Source organism: Halichoeres trimaculatus, unplaced genomic scaffold, assembly GCF_033239565.1.
Source record: "Halichoeres trimaculatus isolate MK-OKI-2021-1 unplaced genomic scaffold, fHalTri1.1 fHalTri1_scaffold_1, whole genome shotgun sequence".
In the NCBI taxonomy this organism is placed as follows: domain Eukaryota; kingdom Metazoa; phylum Chordata; class Actinopteri; order Labriformes; family Labridae; genus Halichoeres; species Halichoeres trimaculatus.
Genome location: NW_027437179.1, coordinates 31,455,255 through 31,474,178, shown reverse-complemented (window position 1 = coordinate 31,474,178; position 18,924 = coordinate 31,455,255). Strand labels below are relative to the sequence as shown.

Below are 18,924 nucleotides of genomic sequence, written 5' to 3'. Positions count from 1 at the left end.
TTTCCCGCGCTGAACCAGACCTGACATTTTCATTTAATGCTAACAACCTTCATCAATAATGCTGAAGTTGTCTCTCTGCTAACACACTCGCTCATTCTTTCTCCTTCTGCAGCCCGCCTGGGTTAAAAATAGCTCTCCCCTCTCTCTTTCTCTGCTTCTCCGTTTACATAAGCACATAGAGGGGGGAGGGGAGCACTTCCGGTCTGGCCACCCGGCCCAGCATCTGATCCATAACACTGGAGCTGCTGGGTGTGGGAGAGAGGAGGAGGAAGAGGAGGAGGAGGAGGAGAGAAAAAGGAGGTGGAGGAGAGGAGTAGCGGGGAGGAGAGGTCCCGCAATGCAGGGAAGCCCTCTTTTTCTTTATTTCCGTCTGTCTCTTCAATCCTTTCGTTTTTCTGACAATCTGTCTCTCTGCTAGTTTGCAACTTCCTACTTTCACAGCTCAGACAAAGAAAGACTTTTATAACTACCTTACCCAGATTTCACTGAAAAAGAACTTTGCTTTCCACAATGAAGACGAACAAATAAAAAAATGACTCACTAGGTAACAAAACACCTGTGGCCAGACAGTAACACATGTGCATGCAGTCATGAGTGAACAAAAAAGGAATAACTTTTTAACCACTGTGCTTAAAAACAACTACAACTACAACTACTTAAAAAGATCTCTTCTACTTTTTCAGTTCCTGAGCCTTCATTTCCCAGTCTGAGGCCAAAAGCTATCAGCTGAAAATTGGACATTACTCAAAAACGTAACAAAACAATAAAATTCTACATACTTTCAATAAAATTTGTGGACTTATTCCTTGGAGCTATACATAGTTTAAGAGGCATTGTAGGAATTGGTAGGTTCACTTCAGAAGAGGGATGGGTATCTTTCACGTTTGAAATGATACAGTACTGATGCCCAGTAACTGGCAATCGGTATCAGCAGTCAACAGTACCAATTTTCGGTACTTTTTGTGTTTATGGGGTAAAAAATATCATTTTTTAAATAAAATATCGTTTTTTTTTTCAATTTAACATTTATTCTTCAATATATAACCTTGCAATGCTGTGTTCATGTCCAGTATAGAAAACCATCTACCTGTCCAGTCCCTCACAATCACAAGGATGCATTTAGGTACCTAAACATTGTACTTTTCAATTTTACGTGAAGCGATACCCAGTGCTTTTGATAGAATTCGGTCAGTATCTATAAAAGTATCTAATTCAGTATCCATCCCTACTTAAGAATAGTTGGGGCTGTGAAATTTTTTGGTTTTATTTGAATATTTTTGTTCAAGACTCCATCACGTAAAAAAAATAATTGTATATGAACGGACAAATATATAAAAGTAAGACTAATTCAAAATCATTTATAAAGTGCTCACAGGGCCTTCAATGAAAATCCAAAATGTGACAAAAACTGCTGCGTTTTTTTTCATCTTTCATTTAACCATTAAACAATAAAGAACGACCTGGATTTCACTCAGAATATCAGTCGTAGTTTGAAATATCTCAGCAAGTTATTTTTGTGCTCTGTAAGTAAAAATCAATGGTTAAGTATTTTGATTTCACTCATGTAGCACAGTAAGGAGTATTCTTATATTAAAAACTAAGTCTAAGTTAAAAATCATAAAGCACAGGAAACCAAAGTGATAGTACCTACAAAAGACTTGATAAAAGTACCAAATATAAACATGGAAATATACTTAAGTTACAATAACTCTCAGCCTTAGTGGATCTTGAAGAAGCATCTGCAATCTATGCAGCTGTTAAGCTGTTTTTTTTTGTTTTTTTTTGGGGGGGGGGCAATGGCACACTTTTGACAAAAAAATACTAAAAACTAATGATTGTAAAGAAGATTCTGATCAACTGTAATCATAACAACATCCCATCCACCATCTATCAATGGTGCAACAATCACTTAAGACTCATGAACTCCATCACCTTGACAGCACAGTAGATAGCCCCAAAAACACTCACACCCCACTGTGTGGAAGTCAAATCATGTTTCATTACAGATTTGACCATCTAATTGCAGATATATGTTCAGATGTAACAAAAAAATAAATAAATAAAAGGACAGCAGATAAAAGACATTCTTACTACTGTGCACAGTCGATGAGTTGATATTCGTTGGACCTTTCCCAGCAGGCCCGCACACCTTCGTCCTGCCAGAGGGTCCTTGAATGGTCGTAAAACTCCTGGAAAGAGAAAGACAGATCTGGATTAACAACATACCTCCACTAGAAATAACTGCAAGCCAGACTCCTGTTTACGGTTCTCTGAAATAAAGATATGATGTCCCAAACAGAGTGTGAGGAAAAGTGGATGTGTGAGTAAAACAAGAATCTTTCCAAGAAGCAGCAGGCATAGTCCAAAACGACACCCTGAAAACAAAGTCACTTAAATCTTTTAGAGCCTTCTGGGATTCTCAGAGAAGATAAAAATGTAAAAATAGAGTACGAACAGAGTTAACCTAGGTTTATTCTTTATTCTTTTATGAAATTTGACATGTTTGAAAAATACTGACTTTGTGAAACCTGGGATGAAATTTATCCTACAGTAATTCCTGTTCTGTGAGAAAGTATAACAAGTTGTAGTCTGTGAGCTGTACATGTCAACAATAACAATAAGTTATTCATTTGTTAGTTCACCTTCTAGGAGTTTTTTTCCATTTTTGTTCAAGGTCTGCTCACTTAAAGTTGCAGTCAATTTTAACTGGTGTTGGCAAACTGGCAAAATCAGAAAAGAAAAATGAAACAAAAACAAAAAAACAAAAAAAACACCACATATCCAGACCTTCAAACATACACAAAGCCTTTCATACAAGAAGTACATTCCCCAAGTTCCACTTCCCATTTCACTCAGTGATAATATGAAAATAAAACTTTTTTTTTTTTTTTTTTTTTTTATAGGGCCACTGAAATGAAGCTTTAGTTTGACGCTCTTATCATTCCCTTCTTGTATTTGAAATTAGGACTCCACAGCACCACTTAATTAAACGAAACAGGTACAGAAGGACTTCTATTTAAAATGTTACAACCAAAATAATTACAAAATAGAGACAAAAAGTTCAAAACTGTGTGGTTCCAGTCCACACTCCTCGACCTTTCACTTCATTAATTAAAAAAACCTTCTCTTCCATGTAGATCAAAGCCCCTACACAAGGGGATGGAGTTATATTCTGTACATGCAACAACCCAGACACATTATAAATGTAAGGAATCCGTTTTGTGATCTGTAAAGACTGTTTTTCTCTTAATCTCCATAAAATGAATTAACAGTAAGTTTTATTTGCTTGTGAAGTTAAACCACTACAAACTTTAAAGTTCATTTTACATTAATGATTATTAAACCATTTAATGAGACTTTTTTCTTCTAATCTTACAGTGTGCAGCATGAGAGCAGTTCTCATTTGTTGCGTTGTCTGTGTTAACATTACAACTTGATATCTGACTAATTTTTGGACTTTTTGTCTTATATTTGGCAGTTTATTCCATTCCTTGCTCTCAGTTTTCAATCTCCATGCCATGTTTTTAATAGGGCTGGATATTTCAAACAAGAATACTGTTCAGCTGTCACTGGGAAACTATTCAACCTGCAATCAAATAGTCTCAAGTTTTTGATGACAGACAAAATCTCCTTAATTTTCTCTGGTTCCAAATCTCACACACCACACCTATTTTACCGGTGCCTAGTGACCGTGCTTTGTTCTTCTTTTTTTATTTTTAATTTTCAGTTTTCCCACATTACAGGTCCTTGTAACAACAACAATAATAATAGAAAAGATAAAATATTCATATCTTATAGTTTTTTGAAGATGAGAAAAAAAGTCACATGATTTTTGGTAAATGAATGACTATTCAAATATTTGAAAGTCATGATTCATTAGTTATTTGAAGCGATGTCATATGAACTGTATGTTGTTCAGCCCAGGATAATTTTATTTCTAAGAGACTAAGACTTCAGATTAATTTTCACAGAAGTATTAAGTAATTTTGTTAGAATTTCTCTTTCAAAAATTGTTGCATCTAGTTGCCCTCTTTATTGTCACTCAGGCAAAAAATTAAAGAAAAAAACTGATTTTTCAAAAAAATCAGCTGATTATATCGGTAAGAAGAGTATAAGTTTCAGCTCTGAAAATAAGAAAAGATGAACAGGGATTTATAGTTGTTCCTGATTACACACAATCTACACTGAGTGAAGCACTAAACCAGGGATCATGTTCACACATTAATGGATGGATCTATGAGAGACAGGGATAAATCTGTTTCCTCTGTTCAAAACCAGATTTCTCCTTTAATTGTGAAAGTGCTCAAGGACAGGTGGTGGGGAGGCAGGAGGACTCTCCAGCCTGTAGTTTGTAGTTTAAGGCCAGCTCAGAGAGGAGCAGCAGATGAGGAAGGCCGGAAACAGAGCAGTTCACCGAGTTCATGAAGAAATGGACAGCTTTGTACTGACACAAGGCCTGGCTGTCACCACACAGGGGCCTATCTCCTCAGTACGATCTTCAGTTGGTCACATACACAATGCTCAAACACAAATAAGCCATTATGAGCAGGAGAGGGTACTGAAAAATTAAAGATAAGTTCACTTCTAGAGTTAAGGGTGAGCAGGTTTTTCACAAGTGGGAACGGACATTGAGAAGCTGTGGATTCAGTAAGCACAGTGGCACTTTCGATGTCCTGACTATGGAACACAATTGTCATACTGGAGCCATATTTCATTAATGTAGACAACACAGACTATTCATAAGTGTCTGTGGAGACCAGAGAAACCTCAAGAGTGATGGGGAATAAAATACAAAGGAGTGGAGAGTAAGACTTCTAATTGTCTTTAAAGCTGCTGATGGAAAACTACCTGAATATACAAGTTAAAGAAATACAGGTTGATCGACAAGTTTTTCTGTCTGGAAACAAGATTTTCATTTGTGTTTTCTTTGTTGTTCTTTGCACTGTTGAATGAGTTACATCACATTTTAGCTTAAAATTGAACCACTTCAAACAGCAGCTTAAAAAAACTAGGGATGTCCCGATTTTACATTTTCACTTCCGATACTGATACTGCAGCATTGAGTATTGGCCGATACCAATATTAATCCCATACGATATTGGCATTAAACATACGTACTTTTATTACTTATTCTGTAGTATGTCTGTCATGTTAGAAAAGGCTTGATTAAGTGATATTAGTCGAACAAAGAACAGTAGTCAGCAACAGTAGGAATGCAGAAAAAATGACCCATTTATTATTAACCAATGGGTAACAGAAACTGCTTATATCGGAGATTTTAGATGCATTCCGATGTGATACCGATACTTGTTTTTTTGCTGATATCGGACCAATATCCAATATCAATATCGGACTGGGACACCTCTAAAAAAAACCCCAAACTATAAAATGACCAAGATTTGGACTTAGCCGGACAACATAACAACAGGCACAGAGGTAGAGGTGAGGCAGCGATTTGGCTCCCCAGCTAACAACTACAGTGTAACCGCATGCCAGTCAGGTTAGTCATGCCCCTAATTAAGCAAAACTGGCAACCGAAAAATTTTCAAAAACAATAGTATATAAAAAATTCCCCTCTTACAGTGTGCACTTATAGGAATTAGCCATTTGGACCAAAAATGGTTTTTTACTCAAGCTGTTAACATATTTATTTTTGCTGTAAAAAATTTGCTTCTTGGAATGGGTGTGTATGTTGTTTCCAGTGCTTTGACAGGCAGCCTCAAGTGGACACATTTCAGCATCTGTATCATTTCACAAGACAAAAGATTGCTGCTTGGGAAAAGCATGTTGTAAAAAAATGACCCAAACTTGCACTTATATTAATTGCATGATATCTGGGGCAAGAGTTTGGCTTAGGGGTTAAATTTTGCACACCATGGGCATTTGTTAGATGCAAAACAGCATTTCTTTGCCACAAAAATAAACTCCAAAATAATTATTTCATTCTTTAATAATAAATTCCTTTAACAGTCTCAAATTTCTGAAATTAATCAAAGAACTGCCAGTTTTCTTTCCTTAAGCTCTGTTCGCTGGACAACAGTCTAATGAATGCCTTCACTTCTCACACAGAAAATCAACGCAGCCGAAGCTGGGTGCAATGAATATTTTAATTTCTGCCAAACAATAAATTACTGTGGAAAAAAATATTGCTGATTCTTTTTCCCGTTTAATTCAGAGCTGAACAGATTTTTTGTCACATAAATGACATTTTTAAAACACTATTATCAGTGAAGTGGTCTTTTTGATCAGTAGATATTAAACTAATCATAAATCAAATTTGAGTCGTTGCACCAGATTCTTCAAGCAAATTCCAAGCAAATAATATGGACTTCAAAGATTTTCCTAAGTAAGACTAATAGAGTATGACAACAACTATGATTCAGTTCTAAATCTTTTCCTTTGCTTTAACTATTAAGAACAAAGCAGAAGACTCCTTCTGAGTTGAAATGAGCTGGAGATTTGAGAGAAGCTTCAAAAATAATTTCCTGTTGAATATAATCAAAATATAAAAATAGAGAAACTTTTACATGGACAAATTGTAATAATGTTGTTAGCCAATAAGTGAAGGGGTCTAAATTTTACATTTCTTAAAAATAGCCTCTAATCTTTTTTCCTCCTCTCGTGAAACGTATCATTGGACCAACAGATAAAATGGTCCCACTCCCCCTTCCAACAGAGAAGCATACAGTCAACAAGCTCAACTTTACCATCTGTTCCTCTTTGAAAGTTTTACAATTAAAGAGGAAATGTTTTCCATCATAAAGTTTATTCGTGGCCAGCTGTATAATTCAGAGAGTTTGACAGGAGAAAAAGAGAAAGCTGCTTTATGATGTCTCTTGCTGTGGTTGTGCAGCTCACTGAGAGTTTAAGAATAGGAACAACTGAGACTACTGTTAGACATTGGTCTACAGACATACAGCAGAATTATGAGATTAACTTTGAGCTGAACTTCACTGATGAAATCAGATGGAAGAGGAGATTAACTAAGAAACCTGTCAAGCTACGCGTCAAACAAATGATATAATTTGTGTCATGCTGTAAATATTAAAATTAAAAATATGAGACCATTTTTCTCTTGTTTCATAACCACTCCAACACTATTTATAAACTTCAGAACAAGGAGGAGGATGATTAACATGTCCCTTAAATGCACCACAGTTTACTAACTGCTGAAGACTTCAAAAAGTAGTTTCAGAGATTCTAAGTTAACAAACTAAACTTAGACTTAACAAACTAAATAAAACTGGGATTTCTTAGATTTCTTCCTCGCCCTTTTTAGCGTGTTTTTAGTAATTTCTGCTTTCTAAAGGACCATTTCAAAGACTTTTTGATGTTGTCAGAATACTAAAGTGCTGTGGGGCACATTTGTGATTGAGATATTTACAGTCAATAAAACTGCCTCAACCAACTTAACTGCTATAACTCCTCTGCAATGTTGCATGCTAGGAGCACAGAGACTCAGGACAGGTGGCAGAGGAAGGAGAAGCCTTCAAAGGGTGTGAAACACCATGAAAAGAAAAGCTCAGTTTCATGAATAAAATCTGAAAGGAGCATTTTGAATCCAAACCATGTCTACATGGGTTATTGATTAGGAATGAATGAAGGCTGTGGAGGTTTAATTCGCCTCTTGTGCTTATTTTCTCTCTTCCTCAGCTAAAGGCAGAGACAACCAGTCTGACTGGTTTCCAGTAGGCCCCGAGGGCAGCAGAGGGAGGGTGAGCTGAGGAGGAGGAGGAGCTGGAGGAGGAGGAGAGGCCAGGCTTCAGATAATTATTACACTCTATTTCCTAAAGAAACAAGCAGCCCGATTCAATGTTAAGAATTTGTTCAAAATAAGAGTCACACATTTAATTCTGATCATTTTTAAAAATAAAAACTCTCAGGGTAATGAACCCACATCTAGACTCTACAGTCCACAGAGAAAAGACCAAACAGTGTCACACTAGTTCGAGCTGCTCTGTCCCTGTGAAGACCCCACAGGTCTTCAGTGGAAGTCTACAGACTGACCGACAGCCCAGGGGACGGGTCAGCTCAAGACCGGCCCGCATAATACATTTGCTGTGAAGTAACACAGACATTATCAGGAGACTTCTTTTTGCTTACACACAAATACACACACTCGTCACTGGAAACAGTCAGTATAAACACTGGAGCTATCCTGCTGGGGGGGAGACAGAAAAAACAGGGAAGACACGATGTTCTTCTTTCTCAACATGAAACCTCTGCAGTTAAAACGGCATCTTACAGAGTTGATTAATCTGACAGGTATTTTTTTGACTTTTTAGCTTGAAAGTTCTGCAATCATCTTTAAGTTTGACAAATTTCTCGACAAATAAAGTTTATTCCATTCACAGATTTAGGCTACTTATACATTTTCAAGGTAGTAAAACATTTAAAGCTGCACTTCTTTTGGACTGTCACTGAGTAAAAAGTAAAAACTAGAATATGAAATAAATCAAAAAGGCTCACATCTTAGAAGCTGATGAAGCAGGTATGTAGTGTTTATACAAGATTCAAGAAGTTGACAGTATTACATGTAGTTTAGCTTTACATCATGAGTTCATTACTGAAGGAACAGCACATGGTGGTGCACTGGAGCGTGCTAAACTGAAAGCTGTTTCTGTATTTTCCTTAACTCATATATGTTAAAAGAGAGGACAAAATTTAAGGAATGCCTTCATAAAGTGCACTTCAGTTCTCCACCACAACCCAGGATGACTTCAGGAGTGAAAATATAGTAAAACTAATGGTAGAGCTGCTGCATTAGATCGCATTTGGTACAGTCTATGTTGTGGATATTTCTCATATTAGTTATGCAAAAGTTCCAAATAACTCAATTGATTAATATATTATCTTCATGACTGGCTGATTGATATCAGTTATTCAAAGGCTGTTGCCAATGAATAGAAATATAGTACTACTACTACTAATAATAATAATAATAATAATAATAATAATAATAATAATAACAATAATAATTTAAAAAAAATAATAATAATTACTACTATTATTATTATTATGATTATTATTGTTATTATTATCATTATTATTATTATGATTACAACTATTATTATTATTATTATTATTATTATTATTATTATACACATATTTCAATCTGATATATGATGTTATCTTTTAGAGCGTCATTTTTTTATGGATATTTAATTAGTAATATGACCACTGATTAATTCTCTATATGAAACCAGGAAGCAGCTGGCTTAACCAACATGAAATGACACAGGATAATTTATTTTATTAGACACACTGGGATATTTTTTTGTGTGCTTTAATTACTCTGGAGTGGGGCTATTTTATCTCTGTGCTATATCTATATTTATGAATCTCTTCTTTTAATACTTTTGTATGATTATATGGAGCTATGGGACTGAAATAAAGCATGTGGTAAAAGTAATTCTTGTGATAGAAAAGTACATGGGGATATACCGCTGATTTCAGACCATGTACGATCTACGTATTGTTACTCTTTATGTCATAATGTTATACCTCTATAGGCCAGTAAAGTTTTAGATTTTCTACACTCATATTAAGGATAAGAAAACACGGTTATTCTAAATATATTCTAAAAGATGATGGTAGAGAAATTAAAACCAGAATGGTAAAATGTCGAAAGAAAAATTGCCAGCATACGTTACACGTTACATTTTCTTTTTTGTTTAAATACTTTTTTCTGATTTCTTACGCCTTTATTCAGCGACAAAAGAAGAGTGGACTGGACAGAAACATAGTTAAGACTGGATGAAAGATGCTGCAGGTTTGGTTCATTGTATTAAATTCTTATTTTTCAGAGTTTGAAATTCTATTTGCATTTTCCGTTGCCTTCAATTGCATTTTTTTATATAAAGAAATATGCTTCTTTCCTATGCACATGACAATAAACACTTTGAAACTTGAATCTTCAAACCTTGGCCAGCCATTCTAGAGCTAGCCTCATGGAAAATGTTGTTTTTGTCATTTAACAACTGAAAGTGTTTTTATCCCAACAATAAGTTTTATCACAACTATGACATGATATTGTTACTTCAATTGGATATGACTCTGTCGTTAACCATTTTTCACAAGATACAATCTGAGTGGAACTCCAGTGCAGTGTTTTTCATGTGTAAAGCCTCTACGTTCCCTCCACATTTACTCGTATATACACTTAAACCCTGATTTGTATTGCTGTAAAGCGAACTTCATAAATTTTAACCTGTGAAGGGGATAAGCTGGGCAGATAAAAAACAATAAGTGACTTTCCCTTAATCTTAAAGACTCAGAAAATAAAGTTTAAAATGCTACAGAGAATTTATCACAGCCACTAAATATCCAGGAAGAATGAGGAGCATACTGAATGTAATCTGGGCAGCAGTCTAACATTAAAAGTAGCCATGTTCTGATGAACTAATATGTAGCTTTAAATTTAAAAAAAAAAAAAAAAAAAGACCCGAGGAAACATAAATATTTGTTTGAGTAGTGGGCCCTGCACTGAGTCTCTGACAGGCCAGTGGGATCAGACTGCAGCTCAGGTAGGAACCCCCCAGAGTCTGTGTGTTTGTGGAGGACAGGTCCCTCCAGGCACATTTAGGGTTATTACAGACAATCAGTGCTAATAGGTGGTGTGGATCTCTCAGGTGAGATGCTCATTCAATTCACAGCCTCCCAAGCAGAAGCACACCTGCTAATTACTCAATCACCGAGCGAGCCCAGCGAGCTGCCGCATGAGGAATCTGACTCACCTCCAGCACGCCTAACCGGGGAATCTGCAGGACTCAGCTGTTACATCTGATCCTTTATGATACTAACATGCAGAAATACTTCCATTCTAAAAAACCTGAATGAAGCTGAGGGATGCAATTGGTTCTTTGATGAAAATAACAGTACACAGCTAGCGTCAGACCGCAGGTCACAGATTTAAAAACAGCGCAACTCTGATGTCAAAAGAAGAGATGAGTTAAAACTTACCGCAGGAAACTCAAAGTCCTTCTGGTTCATTTGGTTCATGACATAGTCAATTCGGCACTGGTTTGCAGGACAGGCTAACTGGCATGGCGGTGTGAGCGTTGACATGGCAGAGACAATCGTCTGGATAGAGAGAACAGAGAAAGAAATGATAGTTATTTTCTTAATATCATCACAAAAGGGCTGCTTTGAGATACTGCACGGTGAGCCTTTTAAGGAAAACAAAATACAGGACAAGGGGTGAAATTCTTACCTCTATAGCTTCTTTAATGTTGTTTTTAATATCGTGTATTTTCTGTTTTTTCTCCCTGTGAGGTAGACAAGACAGACTATGTTAGTCTTTTCACACATAAGAGAAAACATTCACAAAACCAGAGCATGACTAGCTTTGAATCAGATTAAAAATAAACACATCCCATTCTGTTTCTTCAATGATGACGCAAAACTTTATTCCTAGAACATTGACAAAATGTTGACCTCAGATTTGATTTTGGATGAATAAACTAAAAAAAAGATTGATTATTTCAAAATATTGTAAATTGAAGAAATGATTTGCTCTTGCTTTGAGACAGCAGTATGACAGTCTGAATGTGTTGTGTACTGGGAAAACTAACTATGTGAAAACAGCACAGCCTAAAGACTGAATTGTAACACATACATTTATTTAAAAACAAAAAAACAGTGTCTGCTATACATTTTCAAACTTTGATTTCAACCAAATCCTTAAATGAGAAAAACGCAGATTCAAATTCCATGAAACTACAGGATGAAGTGCTCAGTTTTTGTCCCTTTAGACCCCAAAACCTCAGTTTGTTCAGTCTGTAGTCATCACTGATACCAGTAGTAGAAGTCTTAACGTCACGCAGGTCTTTCAGAAACCAGGTCTGTAAAAGCAGGAATGAAATTCTTTCCTAAGTTTGACAAATGTCAGATTTGATACTGAAATACCCCAAATGAATCAACCTGAGAGCTGCTTACACAATCAGAAACCTGCGTGGTGTGATTTCTTCTGAATGAAGAGTGGAAAAATATCTTTGTGTATAGGAACAATGCTAAACGTTAGAAAAGCCACAAGCTTTGTGTTTGAGTGCACTTTGCACTGTATTCTGTTAACGTTACAGCAGCAGAGGAGCTCCTTGCAGCGCTGCTACGGCGGCCCAGCTCAGGCACTGACTTCTGCAGAAGTTTCAGGAACTATGTCTGCCCACACACACCAATAGGAAGCTTTTACTAAACCTTAAATCTACTTGAGTTACTTCTATTTCTAAATACAAATATCAAATAGAAGTTACATTGTGTCTAACATCAATGTTTCAATAACATAAAAATGACGAAAACTCTAACATTTCAGATTTATTTTTAGCAACACCCTGAAAGTTCTGGTAAAAAACAGAATAAAAAACAAATAGCAAAATCAAAAAATTACTAACAAACTTAAAAAATTACTGACAAAATAAAAAATACAAACAAAATAAAAAAATTATATAAATTTAAATACCTAATTTTTTAAATATTCTGATATCTCAAATCAGCACAAATAACTTAATTACAAAAACGTCCCAAACATTAGCTGCCATGTAAAAAAGTGAGATTTTTCTGAAGATCAGGGGCAGAAATAATCACATCGACCTGATCACTTAACTTAAGAAGAGCTACAGAAAGCTGTTTTCAACTTTTAATCCCCCCCAGCACCCTGCCCTGACTGACACTGCCCTGCACCCCATGGACAGACCCAACGAGGCAAACCCCAAAGAGACACGAGCTCTCAGATCCAAACACAACTCTGCAGTGGACTGTCTGTTTGTCCTGACAGCAGAGCGTCTGTGTCTGTGAGGAGCATCTGTTCGACCTGACCCAAAAATAAGCACATGATGATACTCCTACCCCGACATCCCTCTTCTAGGAAAGCCATGATTAAGAATAGAAAAATGTGACTTTAGTTTCCATTGCATCAATTTGGGATTGAATTTTATGACATTCACAAGACGGGGTGGCTTAAAAACACTAAGGGCAAAATTTCCACAAACAACCTGAGACAGATAAAAGCTTTTTTCTGGTGTCACACGTATTTACTCCAAAACATTTATTAGAACACCATGCATGGAACATTTCACTACATAGAAAACTTAAATCTGAGTGATTACACACTCACACTAGATTCCATTTGTAAAGAAAGGCTGAAAAACAGTCACTGATTTGATGATAGTGTTACAGCTATAGTGCTAAAGCTAACAACCACATGTAATACCCTGGTTAATTCTTTTCTGGATCGATGGATCAGAGCTTTCGATTCATTGCAATAAAATGCAATGCAAAAAAACACGACCTTAAAAGACAAAATCTTGACACTTGAGGAGCTAAAACCAGAGAAAGTTTAATATTTCTGCTTGAGAAATGATTGATCATTTGAAGAGGTAGAGGTAAGAGGTAATGTGCTTTTTTTAGCTTTATAATGTCACAAAGTAGCTTTAAAAGATTTATAGCTAGGAAAAAAAGAATATAAAATATTTTCCTTATTTCTTCCCCTGACTGAAAAACTTTATTTTAGCAGCAGTTTCTTTAAGGCTCCCTGCTCCACAACCCCCCTTCCCTCTGATTGGTCGGCTGCTGAAGGCCGAAGAACGGGCAGACCTTGGTGTTTGAGGTCCTCCCCTCCAACCTATCATGAATCAGTTTTGACATCCTTATGTGAAGCTCTCATTAATTCAGCAAGTCTCATGTAGATCTCACAAAGATATTATGCTATTACAGACAAATTCAGGGATATGAAAATATAGAAAGGCACAACACCCCCTCTTTAAGTTAGACGTATAAGTGACATGACACTCACACGAAAAGTAAGTTACATAAACTTTCATTAACTTTTACGGTCTAAAGAAGTAGGAAATATTACAGATAGTACAGTTAACCTTGATGCAAAAATATTAAGCTTATTTAATTTTTCTATAACCTATGTTACTGCCTTAAAAGTCATGATGTTTTCATTCATTAGTATCTTCCAAAATGTTGAAGATGCAACCAAACTGCCTCATCTGCTGTTGTATCTAAGTGAAATGGGCCAGCAACCTTCTACCGGCATGACATTAGAGCTTCTCAGGTCATTTCTCCCATTTGTGTCTCATGACAGCACCAGAAGTCTCATCAAAATCATCATTACATAATCAAGGTGTTTGGTCAGCAATTATTTTCACATCTAACCCCTTCGGCAACACCAAATCTGAAATGTTGCTCCACTTTTCCGACATAAACATGAGGTGGTTCAATAATTAAATGGCAAATGGAAGAAACAATCACTTACTCTGCGTTGAAGCCATTTACGTGCAATATTCGCATCTGTTTCACTATCGTGCTTTTCCCGGATTCACCAGCCCCTGAAACAGAGAGAAAAACAAACAGAAGTCAGACAATGAGGATGAAAAACCGCCTCAACAACATCAAGCTATCCAGATGGATCCACCTGAAACTGGTTACTGATTGGGTTAAAGCTCATCAAACAGGATTGTAAGGGTGTTCATGCGCTTGGTGATGCTTGTAGAAGTAGAATTTATAACTCCAAACAAACTTTTGATGTTCGTCTCTCTGCCACACCCTAGTCATCCCAAAATGGTGCCATACTTATGAAAACACAGGACCAAGCAAGATTGTGAGGATACAAAACTGCTGATGAAAAGGTCCAGGTGACCATCTGGTTTGATGTGCTCAGCGTTAAAAAGCAGGAGTGTGATCCTCTCAAATACTTTAAAGAGGGGGTATCATGCTTTCTCATTTTAACATGGATTTGAAGTAATAATGCTGGATGTCCATGCTTAATATTAGCAACTTTTCAGACCCCTACATATTTATGTGTTGTAGAAATCCCTAAACCTGTTTGTTAACTGCTTAAATGGTCCATTCTTATTAAAGGACAAGATCTTCACAAGACTTGCCGAAATGATGGGGTCATCAAATAATAATCTTTATGAAATGTTGGAGGGGCAGGCTTCAAACATCAAGGTCTGAACCTAGCTCTAGAGGCTTCCAGAAGGCTGGCCAATAAGAGAGACGGAGGTTTGTGGTGCAGGGGGCCTTAAAGAGGCAGTACCTAAAATAAAATAAAATAAGGGTTTTCCAAAGCATTGTGCGAGGAAAAACAAGGATTTTTTTCAAGTTATCAGTCATGTTAAGTTACTTCAAGGGAACAAATGGGAAAGTATAATCATTATAAAAACAAACAAACCCCTCTTTAAATATTTATCTATCCTTATTTTAACTTTGGATCCATTTTACTCTACTTCAAAATTGTATTCTTTGCAGTGACAGAGGACAGTTTCATATGTATGTGGGGTTATTACAACCTACCTGGACTGAACACATTTTGATCTTTCAAATAATTTTCAACCTTTTTTGAACCTCAGAGGATCCACAGGAAAGACATTTCAACAATGGATTTCATTAAAATAACAATTTGATGTCTGAAAAGATCAATTTTTTTAGTACTTAAAAAAAACGTCAAAAAAGCATGACCAAGTTGCTTGTAATTTAAAAAAAAAAACACCATTTCTGATCTCTAATTTAAGTGAGGGCTTAAATATATAATGGTCTTTTTAAACTGGTTTAAGTGCCCCAACTTGTGTAAAACATCTACTGCTGCTGCCAGATGTGCAGAAGGCTCCCAGCATTATGAAGGAGCACAGGAAGTATTGGTAAAACAAACTGATGTGATCAGCCCAGAACATTGCCTTCAACCTGTCACAGCAAAATGAATTAATGACACATATAAAAAGCTCTTGATGAAGACATTTAAGTCCTATGAAAATTGGACTCTGATACACAAAAACTGGTGCAATAAACCTGTGCTTGTATCTGTTTTAGCTTGAGGTGAAATAAACCAGGCAATAGCATCTCCTCACCTAGAAACAAGGAGCTAGGCTATAGGCCTGCTATTAGCGCCTGAGTGTAAGTGTTCAAATCTGGGATCAATTTCAGATTAGAATGAACGGGACAGTGATTCAAGGGAAGCTAGCTAGTAATCCTAATAGTAATCCTAATTTGCTCTCAGTACTCCAAGAGGCTTAGCAGGATAGTAGCTCTGGCCTTGACGATCAGACTGTCGCGTGACATGGAGGCCTGGGTGATGAGGCCAGAAAGGACTTTATCATATTTTAAAAAACTGTAGCTAACACCTAGGATCTTGACAGATACAAAAAAAACATCCCAGGTTTTGTCTTACGAGGCCCTGTGTAGTGTGGAGTAAAAAAAAAAAACATGCAAAGAAGACAACTCAAAATGCCAGTTGGTGGCCTCCTGGTCTTAGCATGCTCCCTTCACACAAACAGGGTTCTTCTGTCTGTCCGGTGTCTCTCATATACTGCGATCATGCTCACAGTAAACCTGGTAGCATGGTGGCATCACACCTTGCTTGTTTCATGCTGCAAAACATGCTTTTCAGTGAAAATCAAATCTTAATAAACAGAAATAGTTCAAAATACACCTGTTTTGTTGCATTCTGTGCAGTAAATCAACAGGAATTGTATGTTGGGTCTTAATTTTTGTCACAGTCACACATGTTAAGGATGGATTTAAGAAAACCTACCTAATAGTAGTAATCGGTGAGTGGCCCGGTATATCTGTTTGTCTTTCTGGAGCTGCTTCTCTATCTTTTTGTTGGCCTCCCTCTGTGCCTTCTCCTCATTTCGTTGGTCTTCCGTCTTACTATTGCCAAGACAGCCCATCTTTTCCCAAAAACCCACTGATAGGTTCAAGGGGGGAGGCAGGCAGGCAGGCAAGCAGGCAAGGGTAGTTAAGTAGGTAGGTGGGTGGATGTTTGGTGGCTGGGTGTAAGGAGGGAGGGAGGAAGGAGGGAGGGTGTTGATCAGAAGAAAAATCAATCAATCCAAAATTCCTAGACTGGCCCAGCACTGGAACACCCGGCTCAAAATGGGCGTCATCTACATCACCAGATGCAGATGAAACTGTCGCACAAAAAATGTCAGGCTCCACCAGTATATGTGTAAGATGGATGTGGCTGTTTACTGGCAATTGATCAACCAGGGATCCCTCAGTAAGGAGCAGAGCAACGATGCCGCCCTCTCAGATGCTTGATTCTTGTGTTTTTCACTGTAAATCCGCAATGAAGTCATCAACATTGATATGAGAGGAGTGGATGTGAGATTTCCAGCTTTGCAATGTACGTGAATGCAACGTCGGTGGTCCTGTTTCCTCAAAGGCGATTAAATCTAAACACTTTCTTCTTAATACTATTTATTTCCACGCTTTTATGCCTAATTTTCTTAGCAAGTGTCTCCTCCGGAGCCCATCTTCGGCAGATATCTCACACTGCCTTTCAATTCATTTCCACTCACAACCAAAGCCCTATTTTCCGTCTCTTCCCTCCACTATTAAACAGATATTTTGGGCTAATTTTGAAGGGGTCGTTAGAAATCCTCCACAGTGAACCAAAGCGCTTGGAAAAAATAAAAATAAATATTTCCTCTTAAAATGACGGCATGTGAATCATCAGGCTACACCGGGGCTTCTTTCTCTATCACAAATCCGTCACATTATACACCGTTTTAAGGAAGGAGGGGTTGTCGTTATCAGTAATATCCTCCTTTTAGCCGATGTCAATTTTTATTTCCTCTCCCCGTCAGATGCTGCTGCTTGCTTTTTTCGGAGGGTTTGACCAGACCCAAAGGCCCCTTCTCCGTCCTTTTTCTCTCTGTTACGTTAATTTGTATTTCTCCTCACATCGGGAAGCTTCTCCGGGGCGAGCGAAGGCGGTGTTTGGCAGTCTGATGTCCTTGAATAAAACGCGATATCCAGGTGATATGGGTGGAAATTCCTCCGCTATTTGCCCTCGTTTGGTGCAGGTAACGTTACAGACCGCTGTCAAGTCCCCCAGCTTTTTGTATTCCCTTTCAATCCGTATGGTAGATTATGGTTACATGTGCATGATACATGAACATACCGCGGTGTTTTCAATCACTGATCCAACGGCGAGACGTTTGTTTCTAAACGCCAACAGGCCGCGTCTGCTCCGGTGAAGCGGTGGAGGGGATGAGAATCGTTCCTTTGCGGTGTTACTCTGAATTATTTTTGCCCCCTTTTTTCTCTCTGAATTGTACATTGAGATAGATAGCGTTGAAGAGGTGGGGTGGGGCAAACGGCTCTCACGGAACCCTGAGAAAGAACCGTGGTCAAGCTCCACAGGACGGAATTTCTGTACTTCCGGTTTTAGCTTTCACAATAAAGCCCAAAGCTATCGTTTATTCTGAGGGCTTCATCCTTCAGTTATATGTATCAAGGTACAGTTTAAAAAGTATTCCAATACGGAATAAACTAGATAATTTTTCCAGATTTTTCTACTAACACACTTGTTTGCGTGGGAGACTTCTATTATTAAAACATGTAGTCCTGGACTTGATGGATTATTTTTTTACTTCATTATTATTTTATTTTTAACTCTATTATCATTATTTTTTTTTTTTTTTATCAAAGGCTACATTGGTTTTCATCTATATAAATGTGTATAGCTATGTATTCATGAATGTATTTGCATGGCTTATCATTTTTTGTGGTCACCAATTTACTGTGGTAAATGTAGGCTATTCATCTTGATTTAATTTGGTTTCTTTTCCTTTTTGTCTATTTCAGTTTTTAGATGCACAAAAACAGCCCTGTGTGCTTATCTGTGCATTACATGCACATAGTCTATGTTTTATGAAATGGAATCAATAAGTAATAGGGGAGGCATATATAGAGAAACGTTACAACAATTATAAGGGGCCATGACTGACTCTGGCCCGAAAGACTATCAGATCATCTGTGGTTTATTTGTGGTTGTGATATTTTTTGGAGGGTGCCCTAAACCCTGATGTACGGTAAACATGTAAACATTTTACAACGGTATTTTTTTATTATTATTATTCATGTATATGAGTACTCATAAAATAATTACAAGGTTATAGGGGAACATAATGAACTGCA

At 37.1% G+C, this 18,924-nt stretch overlaps 1 protein-coding gene across 1 annotated transcript in view; it reads right to left on the bottom strand.

Annotated features, from left to right (window-relative positions):
- Positions 1-18,132, bottom strand: part of LOC141791240 (guanine nucleotide-binding protein G(s) subunit alpha-like) — a 35,151-nt gene extending 17,019 nt beyond the window's left edge. The window contains exons 1-5 of the mRNA XM_074671523.1: positions 16,532-18,132; positions 14,258-14,330; positions 11,213-11,267; positions 10,963-11,082; positions 2,092-2,189 (exon numbers count right to left, since the gene is read on the bottom strand). Coding sequence (XP_074527624.1) covers positions 2,092-2,189; positions 10,963-11,082; positions 11,213-11,267; positions 14,258-14,330; positions 16,532-16,670 — 485 coding nt within the window. The 5' untranslated portion in view covers positions 16,671-18,132. The remainder of the gene's footprint in view (positions 1-2,091; positions 2,190-10,962; positions 11,083-11,212; positions 11,268-14,257; positions 14,331-16,531) is intronic.
- Between the last annotated feature and the right edge of the window lie 792 nt (positions 18,133-18,924).